Source organism: Tyto alba, unplaced genomic scaffold (genome assembly GCF_018691265.1).
Source record: "Tyto alba isolate M040663 unplaced genomic scaffold, T.alba_DEE_v4.0 Super-Scaffold_28, whole genome shotgun sequence".
Taxonomy (NCBI): domain Eukaryota; kingdom Metazoa; phylum Chordata; class Aves; order Strigiformes; family Tytonidae; genus Tyto; species Tyto alba.
Window position 1 is genome coordinate 2,323,605 of NW_024881302.1, and position 22,952 is coordinate 2,346,556.

The 22,952-nt window shown below is 45.7% G+C and overlaps 2 protein-coding genes and 1 long non-coding RNA gene across 8 annotated transcripts; 1 reads left to right on the top strand and 2 right to left on the bottom strand.

Moving 5' to 3' along the window:
* Window positions 1–170: 170 nt before the first annotated feature.
* Window positions 171–3,820, bottom strand: GNG13 (G protein subunit gamma 13). 4 transcript variants are annotated; one of them, XM_042798428.1, is made up of 4 exons: window positions 3,743–3,820; window positions 2,759–2,911; window positions 1,014–1,162; window positions 171–393 (listed from the first exon to the last, which is right to left on the bottom strand). In XM_042798428.1, the coding sequence occupies exons 3-4, from the start codon at window positions 1,109–1,111 to the stop codon at window positions 288–290; spliced, it is 204 nt and encodes a 67-aa protein (XP_042654362.1). In that variant the 5' UTR covers window positions 1,112–1,162; window positions 2,759–2,911; window positions 3,743–3,820; the 3' UTR covers window positions 171–287. The 4 variants fall into 4 exon arrangements, with proteins under 4 accessions (XP_042654362.1, XP_042654364.1, XP_042654363.1 ...); XM_042798430.1 differs by lacking the exon at window positions 3,743–3,820 and having other exon boundaries at window positions 1,014–1,126; window positions 2,759–2,963; XM_042798429.1 differs by lacking the exon at window positions 3,743–3,820 and having other exon boundaries at window positions 1,014–1,119; window positions 2,759–2,962.
* On the top strand, window positions 1,412–9,049 carry LOC122153963. The gene is made up of 3 exons (XR_006165826.1): window positions 1,412–2,573; window positions 5,272–5,380; window positions 8,939–9,049. It is a non-coding gene; the product is annotated as an uncharacterized LOC122153963 (long non-coding RNA).
* On the bottom strand, window positions 7,606–22,731 carry LOC104361264. Of its 3 annotated transcripts, none has more exons than XM_042798422.1 (20): window positions 22,683–22,731; window positions 21,953–22,282; window positions 21,340–21,466; window positions 21,083–21,176; window positions 20,128–20,278; window positions 19,603–19,765; window positions 18,964–19,089; window positions 17,702–17,764; window positions 15,594–15,716; window positions 15,094–15,249; window positions 14,385–14,438; window positions 13,891–14,108; window positions 13,006–13,082; window positions 12,731–12,841; window positions 12,011–12,097; window positions 11,062–11,169; window positions 10,739–10,860; window positions 10,396–10,518; window positions 8,949–8,991; window positions 7,606–8,770 (listed from the first exon to the last, which is right to left on the bottom strand). In XM_042798422.1, exons 2-20 carry the CDS (start codon window positions 22,056–22,058, stop codon window positions 8,693–8,695), a joined length of 2,130 nt encoding a protein of 709 aa, XP_042654356.1. In that variant the 5' UTR covers window positions 22,059–22,282; window positions 22,683–22,731; the 3' UTR covers window positions 7,606–8,692. The 3 variants fall into 3 exon arrangements, with proteins under 3 accessions (XP_042654356.1, XP_042654357.1, XP_042654358.1); XM_042798423.1 differs by lacking the exon at window positions 22,683–22,731 and adding an exon at window positions 22,654–22,676; XM_042798424.1 differs by lacking the exon at window positions 15,094–15,249.
* Between the last annotated feature and the right edge of the window lie 221 nt (window positions 22,732–22,952).

A 22,952-nucleotide genomic window follows, 5' to 3' on the forward strand; every position in this document is an offset into this window, starting at 1 on the left:
GAGGGGAGTGGAGGTCTGCGGCTGGAACCTGCAGCCTAACCCTGGAGCCACCTTTGCTGCTCCTTTCCCCCCCCCACCGCCCACCCCCCTGTGCTTTCCCCATGTCCCCCCCCGCCTTGGTATAAAAAAGAAACACTTCTACTACTAACAATAAAAAGACGAGGGCAGGGTTTTTGTTCAGGTTAGTCATATTAGGAAGCTAGCTAATAAAAAAGTGTACATTTTGGAGGGGGGGGTGGGGAGTGAGGGGCCGCAGGAGCCGGTGCAAGTAGGGGGGGATCGACCTCTCAGAGGATGGTGCATTTGCCTTTTTCCACCCAGGGGTTGTTTTTCATCAGCTCCGGGTTCAAGAAGGGGTCTTCTGTAATGCCGTCCTCGATCCACTTCACAAACCTGGGGAGAGGGGAGCCGGGGAAGGGGGGGGGGGGGGGTGTTGGTTTGGGGGGGGGGCATGGATGGGTCTGCGTTGCACCGAAGCATTTTGCAGCTGCGTCGCCCTCCGCGAGGGACAACGGGGCAGCAGCAAAACGGGGGGGATTGGGGCGGGAGGGGGGGCGCTGCAGTGCCCGGGGTAAATCCTGCTCTGGCGGGGAGCGGTGCTGGGGGTGCACCCCGCTCTGGCAGGCGGGGATTTCGGGGTGCTCCCAGCTGGGTTTTGGGGGGGGGGGGGGGGGGGGGAGGGGGGAGCTAAACACGAGTTTAACAAAAACCTTTTGTCCCCCTGCGGCTGCCCATGTGCTGCTGGCATGGGGACGGGCCTTGCATTGTGTTTTAGAGCTTATTTGCTGAAGTTGCTCTTTTTCTGCATTTTTTCCCGCCCCCCCCCCCCCCCCCCCAACTTTTAAGAGGCCAGTGAGCAATGGGGCCACTCCCAAGACCCTTCATCGTGAGGAGCAGGGAGGTACAAACCAGGGAGGGGAAATACCTGTCCGTGAGGTTGTTTTTAAAGTTAAGTTTTTTGGGCCCGGGGAGGTTTTTTTTTTTTTGGGGGGGGGGGGGGGGCACCCACTCACTCAGGTATTGTTTTGGAGGACATCTCCCGCTTGTAGGCCAGCTGGTACTTCAGGCTTTCCACCTCCTTCTTCCACTGCGGGAGGTCCCACTCGTCCATGGTGGCAGCTGGGGGGTCGATAAGGGCGGGGGGGGGTGTTGGGGGGGGGGGCTGCAAACAAGGACATTAGTGCCATATCTCACAGCCACATCCTGCCTCGGCTCCCCCCCCACACACACACACCCTTTTGCAGCTCTACACCCCCACCACCACAAAGAGGGGGTCCCCTAGGATGGGGACAGTGTGCCACCATGACCCGGGGGGGGTGGGTTTCCAACCCCATGGCGGAGCAGCTCGCGGTGCCGGGAGTTTTGGGGGGGTTGTTTTCTCATGAGGAAAAGGCCCCTGTTACCTGGGGGTTCCCTTACCTGGGGGTGTCCTTACCTGGGGGGGCGTCCTTACCTGGGGGTGCCCTTACCTGGGGGTTCCCTTACCTGGGGGGGTGTCCTTACCTGGGGGTGCCTTTACCTGGGGGTGCCCTTACCTGGGGGGGTATCCTTACCTGGGGATGTCCTTACCTGGGGGTGCCCTTACCTGGGGGGTTCCCTTACCTGGGGGTGCCCTTACCTGGGGGTTCCCTTACCTGGGGGGCGTCCTTACCTGGGGGTGCCCTTACCTGGGGGTGCCCTTACCTGGGGTGTGAGGCCAGGCTGGCACGGGGGGTGGGTGCCCAGCGCTGGCCTCTTGTAGCCCCGCCGTGCCCGCGGGCACATGCAAAACCCCAGGACCTGGCCAGATTTGACTGTAATTTGGATGGTAGCATTGCTTGAGGTGGAGAGCAGCAAATAGCAACCTGAGGCTATCTGGGCACGGTGCAGGGGGGCAAAGGGGTGGTGGTGTGGGGAGGGGTGGGTGTCTGTCCTTCTCCTGCTTGGCTGTGGACCCAAGCGGGGCCAGGAGGGATTTGGGGCATCCACATGGCTGTGTGGAAATGGCTCATGTGGCTGGTCCCCTCTGATTTGGGGAGCAGGACAAACCACCGTGTATTATCCCCACACCCCCACACACCCCCACACCCCCAACTCCCTTCCCCTCCCTGCCACCACAACAGCCACCCTGGGTGCTGGCTACCGGTGGGGACATGCATGGTGGGGGAAACTGAGGCACGGCAGGTGATGGGGCACAAGCTGTGCCCATAGTCGCCTCGAGCCCTTCGGCGAGCACTTGCCTCCAAGAATCGGTGGCACAAGGCGACTTCCCCCTGCCCGTGGCCCGCTGTGACCCCCCCCTACCACCCCCCCAGACCTTCCAGCACCCATCAGCGCCGCTTTGCACCGGGGCTGGCTGAACCCCAGGGATGCCCCCCGCGCCCCATCCTGCACCCCAGGCCAGGCTGCAGCCCCCGGTGCAGGGGTTGGGGGTGCCGGGGTTGGAGGAGGTGGGGAGCAGGAAATCCAGCCCCGCACGGACACAGCTCAAATCCAGCCATGCCCCGGCACAGTTCGGCTGCTGCACGGGCTGCCTCATCTCGGCTTCTCCGCAGAGCATCTCCCCGGAAAAAATAACGAGGCACGGGAGGAGGGTGAGCACCCAGAGCCCAGCATCCCCCCCACCCCACCCCGCACCCGCGATCCGGCCTCCCCGGGGGGCTCGGGTCGCCTTTTGGCAGCTCTCCTGGAGGCAGATGGGGACCAGTGTCGCCCATCCTCACTCCAGCCATCCCCACCAGCATCCCAGCTCAGCAGCGGCTGAGCCCTCCCCACCTACCTTGGCTGGAAAAAGGTGTTAGCGGGGGAGCGGGGGCCGCGTCCGTCCCCGCCGGCTCGGCAAGCCGCCCTGGCCTGGCCTCCGGCGAGCGCTCCCCTCGCTGCTGGCGAGCCCGAATCCTCTGGGTAATCTATTAATGCACGGCTGGTCCAGCTGCCTCCGACACGGCAGGAGCCGGATAATGGGAGCGTCCTTCTCCCCCCTCCCCTCACTCCCCAAAACCCACCCCCCCCCCCCCCCCCCCGCTGCTCCCGGGGGATTTGGCTCTGCTGAGCGTGAGCGGTACCCGGCGGCTGAGCTGCCGAAATGGGGTTACCCCAACCTCCCCCCCTTGCCCTAAGGGACAGAAGGACCCCCCCACCCACCCCCCCCCCCAAAAAAAAAACGTGTGATGGGATGCAGTGGTACCCCAGGGAGGCCCTTGCTCCTGCCTGCATCCCTGCCTGCATCCCTGCCAAAGCCACCCCATGTCTTCCTCAGATTTCTTGTTTCTTCCCGTTTCCCTGGTGCTGGGGGAGTGAGGGGGGGGGGGGGGGGCGGTTTGGAGCATCAGGGGGGCACCTGGAGGAGGGGGGAGGTTAGTTAAAAAAAAAAAGGAAAAAAGAAAAGCTAAATGCAAAAAAGCGAGCAGCTGGAGACTAAACATATGGTGGGTGAAGGGGCAGGGTCAGCACAAGGGGAAAGGTGCAACAACATTAAAAAATAATAATGTGTGACAGACAGGGAGGGGGGGGGAAAAGCCCAGGAAGAGTTGCTCGCTGACTAAAGGCAATGGAATTAATGCAAAAGCGAAAACGCAAGGTGAGGAAAAAAAAAAACCAAACCAATAACCATCGCTACTTTTCATTAAACAACAAATTAAAAAAACCCTTGAGGTAATTATGGTGACAGCAGCTTTGTGCTTAAAAACACCCCAGAAAACCAAAGCTTTCACAGAGAAAAACTGCCCAAATCCTGACCCAGGAGCCCCCCCCGTACACCCACCTGTGGGGGCCCAGGGCCCAGGCCTGTACCAGCGGCTGTTTGTCCTCTGTAGAACACACCTGGCTGGGTTCATCCAATTATACAGACACATGCAAATGTCTAATTGATACATACATTAAAAAAAAAAAAAAAAGAGTGTGTGTGCATGTATACACACGTATGTTTACATGTATACACACATTTTTTTATATATATACGTATGGAGGTTGAAGAGATATATTCATATTAAATGTGTGGTTATAATTTATATAATATTATGTGCATTATATACCCTATATTATGTAAAGCACAGATATAATTAATATATATGCATATAATACAAAAATACATATATATATATATAAAATTAATATATATGCATATAATACAAAAATACATATATATATAAAATACCTCCGCTCTATACATCCACACACACACATATATACCTCTATAGGATGCCTTCTGCAGTAGGCAGGAGCCTTTACAGCACCAAACCACCAGAGCCACGTCTCTGGAGCAGGAGCCCGATGTCCCGCGGCCCCGACGCGGGTGCAAGGCGAAGCCCCCCCAGCCCCTGGGCAGTGGGGGGGCCCGGGGCTGAGCCGCGCTCCCCCCACCAGCCCTCGCCCCCCGTGGGCGACCGAGAGGCGGGAGACCCCCCCCCCCCCCCCCCCCCCCCCCCCCACCCCTTCCCGGGAGAGGATGCTGGAGTCTGGGGCTCGGCCAGGGATCGATGGAGATTTTGGGGGCCAAACCTTGAGCCCGCCGCAGCACGAGGTTTGTTGCCCAAAGGAAATAATAAATATATTTTTTTTTTAATTATTATTATTGCAACAACAATATTGGGCTTTGCCTTGTCGCAAACAGCCACCAGGCTCCTTTGGGGTGGCTGCGGCTCAGGACAGGCTCCCCGCGCCCCAAACCACCACCGGCGCCTATTAACAAGGTCAGCGGTACCGAAGGCTGAACCGCGGATTATCTGGCCGTCGACATCAGCCGTAATCTCCCCGCGCTGCCTCCAAACAGTTCTGGGAAAGGCTTGGGTTTAACGACAAAATGACACTGGAGACGGGTTATTGGATTTCCGCTGGATTTTCTGCAATCTGACGGCAGCGCCCAGGGACTTTAGGAGCCACCGTCCCCACCAGCCCTAAATCGGGGGGGGGTCAAGCTCAGCCCTCCCGCCAGCCCGCTTTCTCCCTGGGCTGTGGGGCCACAGCCTGGCTTTGGGGGGGGGGGGGGGTGTGTGTGGGTCTGGGATGGCCCTGGCTGTGGTTTGGGGGGGCGGGGGGGCAGCCCCCAGCACAGCAGATTGCAGGGCCTGCCTCAGCTACCCCCACCGGCTTTGTAGATTAAAGAATTATGAACTCCTGAAGTTTTGCAATATTAATGATTGTGGCCATCTGTTAATCTGGCAGCTAGCAACAAGATGTGGTTTTTTTTTTTTTTTTTTTTTTTTTGGGTGGTTGGTTGTTTTCTTTATTTTTTTTTTTTTTTTTTTTTTAACTTCACTTAGTCCAGTTATTAAAACTGAGCATTTTTTTTAGGCAGCTGGAAGAGCGTGTGACTCCTTTTCATCCCAGGGTTGCTGCCCAGCGACTTGCATCCCCATCCTTCGCACTGTCCCCACATTATTTAAGTGGGACACGGGAGCAGGTATGGGAGTGGGGGGTGGAGGAAAGGAAGGGGATGCTGATGTGACAAAGAGCCCGGTGCCACCCAAGGGTGGTGGCTGGGGGGAGGGACCCCACCCCAGCAACAAGCCAACAGCCCCCACCGCCCCGCAAAGCTGCCCCTGGGAAGCAGGGGGGTGTGTGTGTGTGTGTCTGTCTTCAGAGCCAGCTGCTAATTATGGCTCTCTTCGGGATGGTATTTTAGATAACTCTGGTCTCTGGTGCAGACTCCGAAGGGATAAACTCATTTAGCAGGTTAATTAGTGTCCTTGGTAGAAACGGTCCCGGGACTCTCGCAGCCCGGGAGGTTGGGCAGCGCCGGGGTGGTTGGGGCCGGTCCCGCGCATCACCCCCCAGCTCTGAACGGATCCAGGATGTTGTACAAATCCCCCACCCCGGGAATCGAGAGAGGCAAAAGCTGCCCCCCTTCACCTCCTCCGCTCAGACCAGAAAAAGATCTGCCTCCGAGGCCCAGCTCTGCGCCTCGCATCGCCGCTCTCCCCCCTGCGCAGAGCTGGGCCAGTTTGTTCTTAATTACAGCGAGAGGTCAGCCCTCGGGCCTGCGAAGAGGGTACCAGCACTCTATGTCAGAAGCCTCAGCCCTAATCACGCTGATCCCCAAGTGCTGACCGCCACCCAAGGCGGGTACACGACGCTCCTGGGCTCGAGGATGCCCTTCCCAGCCTGGACTTTAAGAACATCAGACCATTTCGCTATTTTCAGATGAAATTTTCTTTTCGGTCCAGGCCAAATGTTCTATTTATCCTTTGGCAGTAGCAGCTGTAGGTACACTTACTAAAACAGCAGCGTTGCACTTGCTAAAATACAATATTTGGATGAGACAGCTCTAGGTGCCCATTTTCCTCTCCAAACTACGCGTTTCAATTTTTAATGAGCTCTGTTCATCTCGATTATACCTGGAGCAAAGCAGACGAGACCAGCCTTCAATTTACCTTTGGGGTTATACCAGTCCCAGTCTCAGGGCACCAGGAAGACGTTTCCCACTGGGGTTTGTTGTAATGACTATACCTGTCTATCCACCCCATGTCCAAAGTCAGGCACTGATCTTCAGAGAAAGTCTTTTTCTCATACATAAAAGATTATACCATTATCTATAGTATAATCCTCACTATAAGGGCTGCTATAATTCATTAAAATTCAGAAGCAGATAAATAATAAATAGATCTGCTATTTACTTACAGTAAACAAGCCGTTCCTAGCCCTTCCTTGTGATGGTAAATCCAGGCTCCAAGGGGTAAGACAACACCCGCCCTCACTGCTCCCTCTCCCTCCTGCACCCAGCGGGGTGGCACTGGAGTGAGTCTGCACCTGCCCCGAGGTCAGGCTGATGTTGGGGCCTAACTTGGTTTTGCTGCTGCTCTTTTTGCACCCGCCGCGTGAGCGACAAAGCACGATGTAACACCCCCCCCCGTTAGCGTACCCGGGGACTAACAAAATTTGGGGGGGTTTGGATGAGGATGATCAGCGTTTGCAGCCTCCTTCCCCCTCTTTTTTCCTCCCCCTCAGCCATGACAGGGACCTTCTAGTACTGAGGTAGATGAGGTGAGAAAGATCCCGTTGTTAGGAACGCGCAAGGAACACCTCTCTTGGAAGGTGGGATGAAACACCTCGGCGCATCCAGCACAGACCAGAGGAAGCACTATGGGGCCAGCCCTGCTGACAGACACGGAACCAGATTCCCGAGTATCAGGGGAGCACTGTTTAAAAAAACCAAACCAAAACAAAACCAAAACCAACAAAACAACCAAACCAAAACCCAAAACCAACAAAACAACCAAACCAAAACCCAAAACCAACAAAACAACCAAACCAAAAACCAAAACCACACCAACCAAACCAAAAACACACCAACCAAACCAAAAACACACCAAACAAAACACAACACAAGAACAAAGAAACAAAAACCCCCAAAACAAAAAAAAACAAAAAAAGCAAAACAAAACCCAAACCAAACAAAAAAAAAACAAAAACAGAAAAAACAAAAAGCAAAAAAAAAAAAAAAAACAAAAAACCCCAAATCAAAACAACAACAAAAAAACCCAAACAAACAAAAAACAAAACAAAACAAAAACAAACAAACAAAAAACAAACAAACAAAACACCCCAAAAACCCACAAAAAATCCCAAACCACTAAAACCCAAACCCCAGCCAAAACTGAAAAATCCAAACCAGAACTGACAACAAGAGAATTTCTATGGAGTTTTACTTAACGTTGTGTTGATTTAGATACATGTACACTTCTGTAGAAAACTTTAATAGAGGATTTAGGATAACATGAGCTGCAAAAGCCACCGAAAGCCTTAAGTGTGCAAAATACTGTTCGTCACATTTCCCCCCTGACTGCCAAACCAGTACAGACAGGTATCAGAGTGGGGCAAAGAAGAGTAGAAACCAGGCTAGAAATACTTCTCTATTCTTACCTCCACAGTTCAAAAGCTAACCCAAACTTACCACTACAACATGAAATTGAGAAACCCAGAGAGCCACCAGCACACCAGTCTAACAGTCGCCTGTTGTAGGGAACAAAAACAAAGCCCCACCATTGGAAAACACTGAAAACTAGATATTTTTTGTTTACAAACATAACAAGCTATTTACTGCATCAGGATTCCTGAATCTGGTTTCTTGAGGCAAGTAAGAAAGCTTCAGTTAATGCCCTTTGGCCACCAGAGTTGTTTGCTTTTAACTGTACACTAAACAGAAGAGGGTGTGCAAAAAGCACTTTAATGCACACAGTTGTACACCTGTGGAGAGGCAGGTTGGTTTTTTTTGTTTGTTTGTTTTTTTGTTTGTTTGTTTTGTTTTTTTTTTTTTAAAAAAAACCTTTTCCTCTCCGTGGTTGTTCTGCTGCAGGCATCTCGCCCACAGCACATCTGTGCAACACAGAGTAAAGACTTGTGGTGCTTTCCACTTCATCCGTGTTTCTCTCCCTCACTCCCCCCTCAACCAGCATCTCTCTGTAGACTGTCTTTAAAAAAAAAAAAAAAAACAAACAAACCAACCAACCAACCAAAACCCAAACTTAAACCCACTACCTCTTCAAGCAACTGCTTAATACATGGACCTGCAAGAAAGGAAATTCCCAAAGCACATCTGCTGAAATACAGCCACTGTTCACCATCTTAACCTAGGACCCCATTTTGGATTTGTCTGAAATCAGTTTTTAGCTGAATATTTTTTGAAGATGACAACCAAAGCAGACCACAGGGGACTCCAGGAAGAGATTTCTCAGATTAAGACAAGTTGGAAAATATTCCTGAAGGTTTTGCCAAATTACAGATTTTCAAAAATGTTTATGAACTTTGAGACTTCATGATGAGCTGCGGTGCCAAGGGGCAGGTGCCTCAGTCCCTGGGCAGAGAAAAAAACATCAGTTAGTATACTTCAGTAAATTTTATAGTAATGTTATAATAAATGATATTGTAATGATATATATCATTTAATATATCGTGTATCAGATATTTAAATGTCTAATACAGTTGTCATTAATATGCTTTGTTGTTAAATTCTAAAATACAGAGCAACTCACTGCATTGTGAAAGAAGTTGCAAAGATGCTTTGCCCATGGACACCTGAAAAACAGATACAGATTCTTAATCCATTTTCTCATCGGGACACACCTGCCCCCCGCCTCAGCCACTCCGAGTTCTGCATCGATCAAAGCTTTACAAGAAGGCTAATCCAATAATTCAGCTTCCAAAAAACGGAGATGAGTTCAGCATCAGAGGTACAGTAAAATAATTAAGACAAAGATAGACCTTAAGAAACAGGATTTCATCAGATGCTCTTGGGCCACTGCCAGAGCATACTGTGAAGCCTCACAAAACAAGAGAATCGATGGAATTGCAACTTCGTTAAATACAGCTTAGCTCATACACAACTGCATGAAATTAGGTATTTTATTTTCTCAGCTACACACAGCAAAGGCCGGAGAGAAGAGACAGAAGCATTTCACAACACAGCTCAATTTACACATCCACAGTTACCACTTAAGACAGTTACTAAGAGGTGAATTCTCCACATTACTCTTGCTGTCATCGGCTACGTGTGAATTAAAAGTGCCAGAGCAGGCAATTACTCTGCCTTCTGATATACAACCACAGAGTCAATTCATTTTAAAGCTATTATGTCAATACATTAATGTCTATCACTCTAAAGCCTCTAATGCTTTACTGCATAACTCGGGAGAGCAAGGATTATACTTATAAACAGCCAGCAGTTTCAAAAGTGACATGTCCATGTCTTATTACCATCTGTAAACTAAATAAAGAACTCGGACTTTTAACTCTGTTTTCCCAATGCACTGAAGCTTCGTGCTGCTGCAGAGCAAGCGGTCTCTCTTCTTTTTAAAAGAGGGTAAGAACGACAGGCACAAACCTAATGCTGACCTTAGTTTGCATTACAATGCACATATGTTTCTGAATCTTTAGGTTCTGGTGGGGATCTACTCCCTCACCACCACGTGAAGCATTTCTTACAAGTTTAAAAGAAACGACATCTATACACCCACTGTATTCTCGTAGATACACAGTAAGATACATTTTGAGCTACTTTCAACTATTTTCTCTAAATAAAGTTTTTTGCTGTATTACACCCCCTTAGAGTCTAGTAACTACTCTGCTGCAAGTCCTAAGTAAGGTTTTTTGGCTGTAGTTGATGACAATGGCCTTTAAGTAACAGAACTAGGCTGTACCATAGGCAATCCTGATGACTTGTCATGGTTGCCAAGATCAGAGAACATGTTTTCTTAACATCGGGCACTGGGAAGCGAGAAGGCCATTTGGTTGCAACAGGTAACAGAACAATTTCAAATCTACCCAAAATAGCATGTTCAGTATCTTTACCACTGCTAATAACAGGGAAGAATAAAAAAAACAAGAAGGAATGAGTTAAGAGCGTTAATTAAAAGAAAGCAACCATCCGTGTTGCAACACGCAATGATTTTCTACTTGCTTATGATGAAGATTCACACTTACATATGCAGATTCTCCATAATAATATTCAGAGTGAACAGGCCAATGGATTGCATCTCCTTATGTCTGCACGTCAGGAACAGGCAAAGGAATTCACCCACATACTGGGGACCAAGGTTTTGCCACCTAAGCAACATAAAACCAGGAAACAGAACACAGCTGTTCAGCAGCACAGATGACTTTCCTGTTGATTTTTAGCATCTTATTTTCACTCTTCACTTACCTGCAGCACTGGGCTGTTTGGTTTCAAAGAGCTAAGGATTATCTCTGCTAAACATTATTGCTGCAGGACTGATCTTACTGTTCCCATAAACAGACAGACTGCAGGGAGCAAGTGTTTACTCACAGTTTTAGCATTGCTGCTTTCTGACAATGTAGATCTCTCAAAATCAGGTTGACAATGCCATGGAGAACATGTTCTTCATAGGAAAGATGGTCCAATAACAGCCTCAGAGCCCAGAAGTTACTCTAGGAAGAGACAAAATAAGACCAGTGATTTAACCTAATGGTCAATCATTTCTTTAAAAACAGACTAAATTACAGGTCAGCAAAGCTAAAGGGGAACAAAACCAAGTTAAACGCGTCTAAAATCTCCAAGTTGGTACTACACAGATTTTAAATATTGCTTGCTTTAATCTCTTAGAACAGAAATCAATATTTAGGACTCACCCCAAAAGCCAGGACTATCTCTAAAAAGGAAGTCAAGTATGGAAGATCACAAAAAAGCATCTGCTGGATTGCTTGCACTGCCAGAATAAGACAAGCCTCATGGCGAAACTACAGGAAGAGATATCAACAAGATGAGATAATATTTAAAAGCCCACTTTCACACTACTTGAGCATCCTATCCAGTCCATTCCAATCAGATAGGCTGGATGTCAGACACGACATCCACAAGAATTTCATGAAGATTAAAAGAAGGGGGACTAGAACAGGTACTTCTATTTATAGATCGTGTTTCATCTGGTACTCTCGAAGTCCTCACAGAAACACAAAGTCTCACACCATCGCAGGAACAGAAGTAGAATTAAAGGGCAAAAAATTTCTGGCTCAGAAGTCACATAAGTAAGCTAAATTTCCTCAAAAGGATTAAAGAAGAATAAGATAGCTCTTTAGATGCATCGACTGTATTTTATATAGAATATATTTCAAGCCATCTTTAAACATGTTCCACTATACCTGAAGCTGTAATTCAGAATAAGTTTAGAAATTCTGAGCCATTCTGAGTTTTGAGACAAGCACACTGACAAGTCTTAAAGGATAGTCTCCTGTTTGAATCAAACAGCAGAAGATCACCCTACAAGAAGTTAAGACAGAATCAATTATTACCAGTCCTCCCACTTTATAAATGCATACATTTGGACAGCGATAAAGTTAAGACTTGTCTTAGGTTGAAGATGGTGTCAGACCAGAACAGGCCCTAATAGTTTTCTTACCTTCAGATATCTGCTCTTGCACTTAGTCTGTGCTAAGAACAGTCTTATGCCAATTCCCCCCTCAAAAATTAAGTCCCTTCTTAAAAGCTTTTCATAATAATCCAACCGGTTTTCAATACTGCTGTATCTTCAAGCACAGTAACACAAAAGGTAATTTTCCCCATTGCCACGTGCACACTTACATGAGGAGAGAAAATAGCAGGTGGTAAACAAACATTAATTTTTGCCTTCAGTTCCTCCAAGAGGCCACCACTGGCAGCGAGCACCCCCTGCAATAGAAGTAATGAGTCACCAGTAAAGGGGATGGACATCCAGATACTCTACAAACATCAAACAGTGCCCAAGGTAGTTCTTTAATGTGCTTTTGCTTATTTTTTCCAGCATTTTTACAGAGGAGGTTGACTGTTCAACATCATACTCAAGGAAAGTTGGGGGTCCACCAAACCATATGGTAGATGTGATATGGTTTGGTTAGTCTACCAGCACTAACCAAACCATAATCACATAACCACCTTGTTTCGACCCACTATGCTTAGCAGACAGCCATTTCTGCTCTTGTGAATACTCAGATGCTGATTCTTTAGGACTACCTGAACACAGTTTTCTTAAACGGCCTTCCTACCCGTTTTGTTATCTGATCCATCTCAGCATTAAAAGATATTGAATCAGTGTCAAGCACTGAGCTGCAAGCAGAATTAATCAATTTACTGTTGCATTTAACGCTCCTGAATCACAACTTTTTGCAAAGTGTTACATTTGGCTCACACCACAAGAGTATTTGATGAGGCACTGTAAAGTTAACCCCAGTATTTAGAGGAACGAGCCAATGCCCAGGATCAAACGAAGTCTTGTATGAAACCAAGACAACAGATCCTCCCATTTCACAGTACTGCTTCAGCTACCTTTTGGAAGTCAAGTGGCGGCTCTTTCAGGGATAGGGGATGTAGGCGCCCGCTTTTTTCCAGGAAACTGCTACTACCCAAGGTCATGATGAGGGAACTCCAGCATTTAGGCTGAAACACAGCAGAACATTTGCTTTACTAAGTCAAATCCCACCAGAGGTGTAAACTATTCAGAGAGAAAAGGGTTCTGATAGCAAATCCTTGCATTAGAGAGGTAATTAGAACAGGTAGTAGACGAAAACACTCACAGAAACACAGTTTTAACACAGACTCACATTCCTGTATAGTGACACATTGCTGTAAAGGAGTTTGAGTGCCTGCTTAATTAGAACACCATCTTTCAAGGGAGACCCTGTAAGAAGAAAAAAATTAAAACCATATTTTATATTCCCACAATAACTATAGGGTGTGAATACAAACAAGGTATTATCTTAATTACAGATATGTTTCTACAGAAACCTAACAAAAAGAAACAAACGAGTGTCTACAGCTATTTTACAGGTTCTGAATAGAAAGATAACATCAACTGTAAAACATTATGCTGGAAAGCTGCAAAGAACCGAAAGTAATTTAGACTAAGCCACCACAGAACAAAGTCTCCATTATGTACACCACACCACAGTACAGCGCTGTACCCTCTCCGTATCTCCCACACCTCAGAATTCCACTAGCCGCTGAACGGCTCCAAAATAAATCTTTCGTTTCAGAATACACCTTGACAAGTAGCACACACCAAGACAGATGATCGCAGTTGTCTGTGGCTAAATTAATGACATAATTTAATACACAGATCACGAAAACCTTTCCATCAGGAAGTTTTTAGTCTCAAGGTCAGGGCTAAGACATACCCTAAGGCCAAGTTACACACTGCCATCGGCAACACCATGATGTAACAGAGAGTTTTGTATTTTCTTTTAATAGGGTGCTTTCAGCAAAGCAACTTCACAGCTGACAAAACTAGCATTTTGTGTTTAGTGTACTAAACAAATTAATCCACAAATATAAAGCCATTCTTCCCGCCTCGTGTTGTGCATCGTGCTTTAGTCCAGACAATTTATAAGTTGGGTTCAGAGTCCCTGAATGTTACTAGATTTCATGAATAAGTAAAAGCTGTAATTAAGTAAGGTTTTAAACCCATGGAAGCAAGAAATCACACTTGCCAACTGTAATCCAGGGCCCGGAGTCCAGCATATCCTTTCCAGTGGGGACGCTGCCTGTTCTGAACATCTTCAGGTAGACCTCAAACTGAAAAGGCGTTACCCGGCAGGCGGTGCAGCAGGCGAGGCTGTTGATGGGGAACAGCAGCGAATGGGCAGCATCGAGGAAGTCTCCGGTTTTACACAAGTAGAATGGGATTTTATCTCGAAGGTCCCTTAACCTGGAAAGAAGGATGAAACGAGTATTTGATTTTTCATTACCTTGATAGTTTTAGAATAGGGATGTATAGACCTGCTTATGCTTGACCACTCGTAAACTACATCAGATGAGGCAGAAGTTGCAACGCAGTATTATTGCTTTCACTGGGCAAACAGCTGCCCAAATCCTACTGCTTTTCATTCTGCCAGTTTATTGTACGTCGAAGAAACACAGACTGGGACACAACCACAAGGCAAAGAAGCAATTACAAAAAATAAAAGGAAAAAAAGCCATTTACCGTTTGGTATCATTGCATTTCACAGCTCTCAGGTAGCGGACAACTTCTTTAAAGCTGGAGAGAAAACGAGAGGGTGAGTAGGAAGAAGAAATACAAAACTATATGCAGGTCAATCAAATATTTCCCACAATTAATGAAGCAAAACTGTAGATCTTGCCACGGAAGAGATGTTGCACAATAGGACAGAAATACAACTGGCAGAAGGAGACTGTTGGCAATAAGTTCCAAGAAGCTATCCACAGATTATCTCTCTACTCTGGCAAAATAATACAGGAGGTTGCTTTTCAATTTAATTCTTTATGTGGAGTGTATTCTTTTCAACACAGACTTCTCAAGATCCAAAGACCAGAATGCACTTTTTTTGCTGCTTTCTACCTAATCAGCCTTTGGTGAACAGAATTTATTTTAAAATCAACATCTAAAGCCAACTGAATTTATGGAAACAAAGAAATTAATCCACTTCAACACTCTTTTCTGGTCCTGGAGCGTTCAAAAGGCTCGATACTACTTTGAAAAACTTCAAAAACTGGCCTTGTTGATATGAAGCAATGGGCATGGACAGCTTCAAATGAGTCTTGATTCTGTACATTTCCCCATTACACAAAGCTGCAGCTGTTAGGAAAACACCATACCGTGGTCAACACCATGCAAGATGTAAAAGTTGAGTTCATAAAATGAAAAATCCAAAACAAGACCAAACCGATCTTACTTGCTTTTGTCTACCAGTCTCTCCACTCGAGCCTCTATAACAGAGAGTGTTTCCCACAGAAATACTTTTTTTCCTTTCTGTGTTCTTTGACCAGTGACATTCTGGCCTTTTAAAACAGTGGTCAATAACACATGGTCCCATGGCACAACATTCAAGCTGCAAGTACAAAATGAAGTCATTTCTAAACATGTTTTGTTTGTACACCACAATTTATTTCCCTTAAGTAACATGAAGGTTTAACAATAAAACATTTTGAGGTTTACAGCGCATTTCTGGGATGGGAGGGGGGAGGAAAAGCTATATGGACAACAACTTAGCCATAGCATCAAACAACAACTTTTCGTATGAGGACAGGACAAATACAAAGCAGCTAATACTGAAATCTTCCTATAAAATGCTCACACCTAACACTATCAGTGAAAGAACCATTCTATATAGCTGTTTGCAGATCAGGCAACTGTATAAAAAGATATTCTGTACACAAAAAACAAAGAACATACCTATTTGAGAAGCCAAAACAGTGACATGGAAGTGAGATGGACTGAAAAAAATTAACAAACTTTTCATACAAATTTTTTGGAAAGTCACACAACACCAGCATCCTCTGAAGTTGTGTTGTGATCCTATGTTTTGAAAAGAAAAAAAAAAAAAAAAGAAAAATCAAAATCTCTTAAAATCAGATGAATTACTAGTAAATTGTTGCATTTTTTTTAATCCTATGGGGAACTTTTCTACAGAAGTTTTGTGTTTTTTTTGGTTAGATGTCAGACAGTTTGGATCTCAATTTAAATTTATGCTTTAATATTTGTAGTGAATAACGGATTTGCTCTTTTGTTATTATTTTTAAATACCAGTATCACGGTTTAACCCCAGTCAGCAACTAAGCACCACGCAGCTGCCCAGTGGGATGGGGAGGAGAAATCAATTAAAGAAAAAGTAAAAATTGTGGGTTGAGATAAGAATGGTTTAATAACTAAAATAATAACAATTAAAAAATATAACAACAATAAAAACGAATAAAATGGAAAAAGAGAAATAAAACCCAAGAAAAGACAAGCGATGCGCAGTGCAATTGCTCAGCACACGCTGGCCGATGCCCCGGCAGCGATCTGCCCCCCAGCCAACTCCCCCCAGTTTCTACCCTGAGCGTGATGCCCCGTGGTATGGAGTAGCCTCTGGCTAGTGCAGGCCAGCTCTCCTGGCCATGCTCCCTCCCAGCTCCTTGTGCACCTCCTCGCTGGCAGAGCACGAGAAACTGAAAAACCCTTAACTTAGGATAAGCGCTACTTAGTGACACCTAAACCATCAGTAGGTTATCAACATTATTCTCACACTAAATCCAAAAGACAACACCTATACCAGCTACTAGGAAGAAAATTAATTCTATCCCAGCCAAAACCAGGACAACCAGTGAAGCCAGGGTTCTGTGGCTTTAAGTTTTAAAACAAAGGTCCCCAGTAAGAATACGCAACATGCGCTGCAGCAACACATGATGAGCGCGATCAAATCAACTTGAGCTCCTGACAGCTTCACAGCTAGTGAAACCATTTGTGTCTTAACTGAAAACTGGAGATAACACACTGACACAAAGAGGAGTTTACTCTTTTAGAATTGGAGGAAGGAGACAAAAAAAAATTCTTCTCCCTGTTCTTTTAAAGTAAGAAGTTAAAGAATTCAAGAATAGTAATTTAAAATGAAAACTGATATAGGATTTAGGTTACACCTGTCATTAGTTTCAGATAAGAGGTGAGAATATATAATTGTTTTTGAGTGCTCCTCAAAAAAGTTAATTCTTAATTCATTAACCTTCTGTTGCAAGTGAATTTCGGGTTAAAGGTGAAATATAAAGCTAAAATGAGAAATGGATTAAGCCAAGTGAGCTCGATGTCCTCATTCAACAGCCTCTGGGGGAACTTTACTATGTTACATCCCTGACTACTCCATCCCAGTGGAGTACTACAAGGCTGCTGTTTTGATCTTTAACAGACACTATTTACTCTTCAGCTTAATAACCACAAGTAGCTACCCGACACCACCTTCTGGTCTGGCCTTACAGAACACTCTTAGACCGCAGCCGAAAAGAAATCCATCTTCTTGGCTTTGAGTTCCCCATTGAGTTATTCTCCTTTGAGGCAACAAAGAAGGGTTTGACTGTTTATTTGGCTCTAAATAAGGCAAGTATTGCCCTTGTCCTTCACAGAAAGGAAGTCATATTCAGCAGAGCTTGTAAAACTCCTGATTTGTGGTGTACAACTGTAGAACCTGAGCGCACGCTGAGGTCCCTGCTCATTAGGCTGACCGGTGCATGTTGTTTGCGTTCTTCTGCCTGTCCCTACATCTGCATTCTACACGCAGGCAGCAGCAGGCTGCTCTTGCTCTGCTCAAACAGTACCCAAGACAGTACAGTGGGGTCGTGTTCCTGATGCTACAGAAACCATAAGATTAGATACCCTTAGCAAGTTTACCTCTGGCTTTTAAGAGCCAAGGCACTCACTTTTTTCTTCATGCCTTTGAACAGAAGTCACTTGAAATGCATTTTAAATGCAAGTAGAAAGTTCGCACCCAGCAACCATCCCATTGCCATTCTCATCATATGAGACAATCTTACCTTTGCAACAGACAAGGGACAGCAATCTTTAATGAAGCAGTATGACCAAGGTTCTGCCAGCTTCTAAGAGAGGAGGAAAAAAGCACTAATTAATGTTTGGCTTGTTTTCCTGCTTTCCTCCTTCTCCATATTCAACTGCTTAAGAAAACACTTTTTTCTTAAAAAGCATCGGGACCCATCATGCTAATAAAAATTATTTCCAACAGGTGAAACAAGTGCTCCAAGTGTACAACACATTCTAGAATTAACACTGCTTTACAACAGTACCTAACCAACTGAAGCATACCTCCCCCACCCCAAGCAGTACCAAATCTTCTAACCTGCTGTATTAGACCATCATGGGCACGTTTTTGCTTTTATGGGGCCTCTGAACCGCTGTAGATCATCACCCCATGAGAGGGCCAAACCACATCCCCTGTAACTACAGTGAATGCTGCAGGACTCCTAATAAGCCTTAGAGACCTACCCAAATAATGTATCCAGCCTGCTCCTTGCAAACATTAACAGTTATTCAGAAAGAATTAGAGAGAAGCTGCTGCTTCTAGCCTGTCAAAGTCACCCAGACCACGTCTATTCCTTTACAAAAAACCTTGAATTCAAGCCCCAGCACATTCAGGTTTTACAAAGCAAAGCTCTGCAACCTGGCTCAAGCTAGACAGCAATCAAGCATGAAACGGCCACGATATAAAGAAGACCGAAGTATATAAATTCAGGTTTTATTTATTTATTATGCAGTCTTCCCAGCTGACAGGTCAGTCTCCAGACTTACAGGAGGCATCTAAAACGTATTACCCAAGGAACGCCACATCCTCCCTTCCTTCCAGGTCAGCAGCAGATGTTTCTACACACAATGCAGCTTGCACACTCTCTGCTCAGGAAAGCTCCCCGTCCCTGTTCCTTTTCCTAGGGAATTAACCCCACATGCCACCATCTGCTGTCTGTCACCTTCCCTCCTCTCAGTTCCCATCTCAAATTCCTCCCCCTCATTGGAGATCACCTCCCCTCCTCATGACTCACTCCCACTCAACTTCTTCCTCTCACATCCAATGTTTAACCTTTTCTTTTCCCCAGAACCCCTCCCTGTAACCAATTCATTTCTCCCTCGGATGTACTCATTTTCTTCTCACTGTGCTGCAGCCAGGGCTGTGATCTTTACACTGTCCTTACTCTTAATAAACAGAAAACCAGAACGCTCTCACTGCATCTCCTCCCTTTGAGGAGCAAATGAAGATTACACACTCGATGTGAAACTGAATACTTACAAAGCAGGGTCTTTATGAAGTGCTATCTCTTTAGCTGCTCCCAGAAACATGACAGCAGCAGCTTTAGGACTCTCTCTCTCTGCCTGACTTAAAAAGCTTGTTACCAGTGCAAAAACTCCAGAATACCTAAGAAAGTTAAGTAGTCTGTAAGACAAGGTGTTTGCAATGATGTATTTCATAAACAAATGGCAATTGTGACTATTCTACAGTTTGAGAGCAAATTGACTTGCCTTTCCTTGAAAAGCATCTGTAACACAATGAAAAGATATTTGCACAACCATTACTTTAAGCATTTTTAAAGGCACATACCATTGAGTAAAAGCTGAACCCCATTCTAAAAATCAAATTAGTAAAAACATGAGCTTTACTTTCATGCTTTCCCAGGTTATAATAATGAGGGATATAATCAAGGGTCTGTGTATAGCACAAGAGATGTATTTTAAATTGTGTCTAAAGTTGTATTTAAGGGAGTTTTAACTACATCTGAGTGCAATTTAAGAGCTCACTGGCCAAGCAAGCCCTCTCAATTATGTTTCTGCTGTATCAGGTGCCATGATTCTGATTATCGCTTGACTAAAGGAAATCAAACCTGCACTGACCAGCATGTACTGATAGTAGCCGAGTTCTGTTGTCACTTACTTGTACACAACCTCCATGTTGCGTGATCTGCAGATATTGCATTGCCCAGGAAGCAATTTTGGGAGGCAAAAGCATTCATGTTGTGTGGGAGGTATTCTTTCTCCAATCAGATACTTATTATATTCCACAGAAAGTTCCTGGATAAATTTTATTAGAAGACTTCCTAAGAGAACAGATGTGAAACTTTTAGTGCAATCTTCTATTGTTTCAAAACTAAAAAGACAATCATAAGTACCTCATGTAAAATATTTATCAAGTTACTTGCACCCAATCTTACTGGCCAGAAAAGCATTGCTGGTTCTTCCACAGGGAGGAAAGCAGGAACGCACACAAACTGGACTTGCAGACCTGTGTCTGGTCTACGTATGGCCCAGAAAGAGAGTAGCAACAGTAAGCTGTTATCTTAAAAATTCATCAAGCCTTTTCAAGGAGAGTTGTGGACCAGATAAGCTGTCCTTCAGGCTACAGACCGAGTAGCCACAGGTGTCCCAGGACAGTATGAGAGCATAATACCATAACACTTACCACCACGTCGAAGATCTGCATCTATATCTGTGAGCTCCAAATTGAACATTACAAGAATACCAGCCAAAGCAAAGTCACGCTGGTCCTTCCAGAATTTGCTTTTGTTGTGTGCATTGCAGTGACAGAGGGAAGGGGTTGTCCAATTCTGGCACTAATTCATAAAACATGAAAAACAAGGAAAGGGGTTTTTTGGTGTTTTTTTTTTTTTTCTTTTTTTTTTTTTTTCTTCTTCCCCCCCTCCAGTTTTGGATATCAAAATTTAGTTCCTCCGAGTGAAGGACTACAATTCTATTTCATCCTTTACACACCTAGGCAAAGCCACAGTGAAGTATTTTGACAGTCAAGGCAAGAGGCCAATATGGTGATTACTTGATATCAGGGCTAACAAAAAAAAAAGCCTATAGTAATTTACCCTCGTTCCTGAATACCTTACTGAGACACTTAGGGCTGGCACCCTCCCCGCTGTAAACTGGTAACAATTGGTCTGTGTGTGTTCACCCCAACTTTGCTCACAGTTCAGTTTTCTGAATTCTAAGAAAAACCCAAACAAACATACACCACAGTCCCAATTCCCACAACTCACCCGCTCCCTCACCCTAGGTTAAGACAGTCTAAATGTCTGACATTTCTCTAGTGCAAGTGAGAAGCAATCTCATTTAGTCATTTGATTCCATGAAATAGTGTGCCTAAAGCAAACAGGAGGTATATTTGCTCATAGCAAGTGAGTGTCTGCTCCAACAACTGGCCAGACCAGTAGAACTAAACCCAGACAGTGACCACATTTTTAGTAGCATCATGAAGCAGACAGATATCAACATTTAGGTCAGGAACTGTTAAAATAATCAAATTTCATATATCATTATTCTTTTAGTGTGCTTGAGTGTTTGTTTTTAAAGACTGTTGAGTAATTTAGTTTACTCAAAGTTGTACGTTTCTGGATTACAGCTCTTCTTACCTCAGAAGCTAGTTTATCACAAATGTAGCAGTAGCACTGATTACAAATATCAGCATTTTTTCCAAGGGGTGAGCACGTATCACACTCCGTTCGCCTACAAGTTGAAAAACAGAAAGCTACTTATGAAACAAGTTACATGCTTGTCCAATGCTACTTCTGCTTTCAGCTGTTTAAAAAAGCTAGCAAGGTTACTTAACAAGATGGACTAAACGTGAAAAATTAAACCCTCATCTTAACCTCCACAACACTGAACATACTCAAATGGCTGTATTGTACAGTCATATCTTGCATGAGGCATCACTTTTGCTTGTTTACAGAAAGTGACCATTAGTTCACATTCCTCATCCACAACTTCCTGTTTCTCCTCTTCCAGGGCAGACTTTTCTGTAGAAAAGAGAATATGTGGTGTAAATCAGTATGAAGGTAACTACAACCTCATTAAAAATTTAACCAGCCATTAACATTTACTTTTTAAAACCCCTGCAAGGCACAAATTTTCTTATGATTTCCTGTGGTGCCAAGAGGAATAGTAACACTGGCCCAGGAGAAAAAACTTCCACACACTATTAAGACAGAGGTAATTTAATCAAAAAGGATCCAATCAACATTGAAAAGGCCTGGTCTCAACTAGGTCTGTAATATTTTGAAACTACACAACTGTAACCTTTAAGGTAATTAGTGCCATCAAAGAAATCCCAGAAGTTAGGAAATAGTGACAGTTCCTCCTGGTTTTATTTATTTTTCAAGTATTTTGCTTTCCTAGCAGCATTTCAAGCACATCACATAACAGTTTATTTCAACTTCAGTTGACTTCAGTTATTTCAAAAGTTCTTTGCAGAACTTCATTGCCAACAGGAGCACAGTACTTACCCAGTGGGTCTACTAACAGAACTGAATTCCCAAGCGTGCTCTCAGCTTCATCATCACTGATCAGGATTATGCTCTGCTCTTCCTCTTCTCTTTTCAACGGCCCCATGGTTATTGAGCTCCAAAGGATAGAAACTACTTGGCAGTTAGTAGGACACAAGGATAGTTCCCACTCTGAAGGTCCTCTCCTCAGGAAAGGAAGAAAAAGACTTCTTTAAGACACAAACTCTTCATCCGCATCGAGTCAGTTACACGAGGGACAGAATTGTTCAACCGTTAGTGCAGTCAGCGGCTCAAAACACACTGCAGTTCCCATCCAGAACTGAGAGAAGCCTAAAAGCAGGGAGGTGGGAATAGAAGAGGAAAAAAAAACAAACCAAAACAAAAAACCCCATGAAAGCTGGCATTCATCTGGTGGAACCACCCTTGAAAGAACCATCTAACAACTCCTGTTATTCACAGTAACTGAACTGCCCCTGGCAGTGCGCGCTCAAGGCACCAGTGATGCCCAGCACAGACCCTCCCGCTCCCTCCCCCTCCCCAAACAAGCGCCACCCCCCTCCCCAAACCCTCTCGCCCCACAACTCGCCCCCCCCCCATCGCCTCAACTGCCCCCCAACCAGCCGCATTCCCCCCCACCTGCCTCCTCCTATCCCTAACCCACCCCCCAAACCAACCGCCCCCCCTCCCCTCCCAATTCCTACCCCTTCTCCACGGGCGCTTCCCCCCTCACCGTGCAACCCCCGCCTCAGCCCCGCGGCCCCCGACTCGCCCAACACCCGCCACTATTTGAACCAGCGAGTGCTTCCGGGGCGGCGACCCCGGAAAAGGGCTCCGCGCGGTGACGCTCATCCGCGCTACTTCCGCCCTGGCAGCGGCCGGGCCGAACCGCGGCGGGGCCGCCATATTTAATGAGGGCAGGAGCGGTAGCCCTCTCAGCGCGGGCCCGGCTGCCGGGCTTCCCACGGCGTTTAAATAAATCCTTCATCCCCCGTAGGCGGGA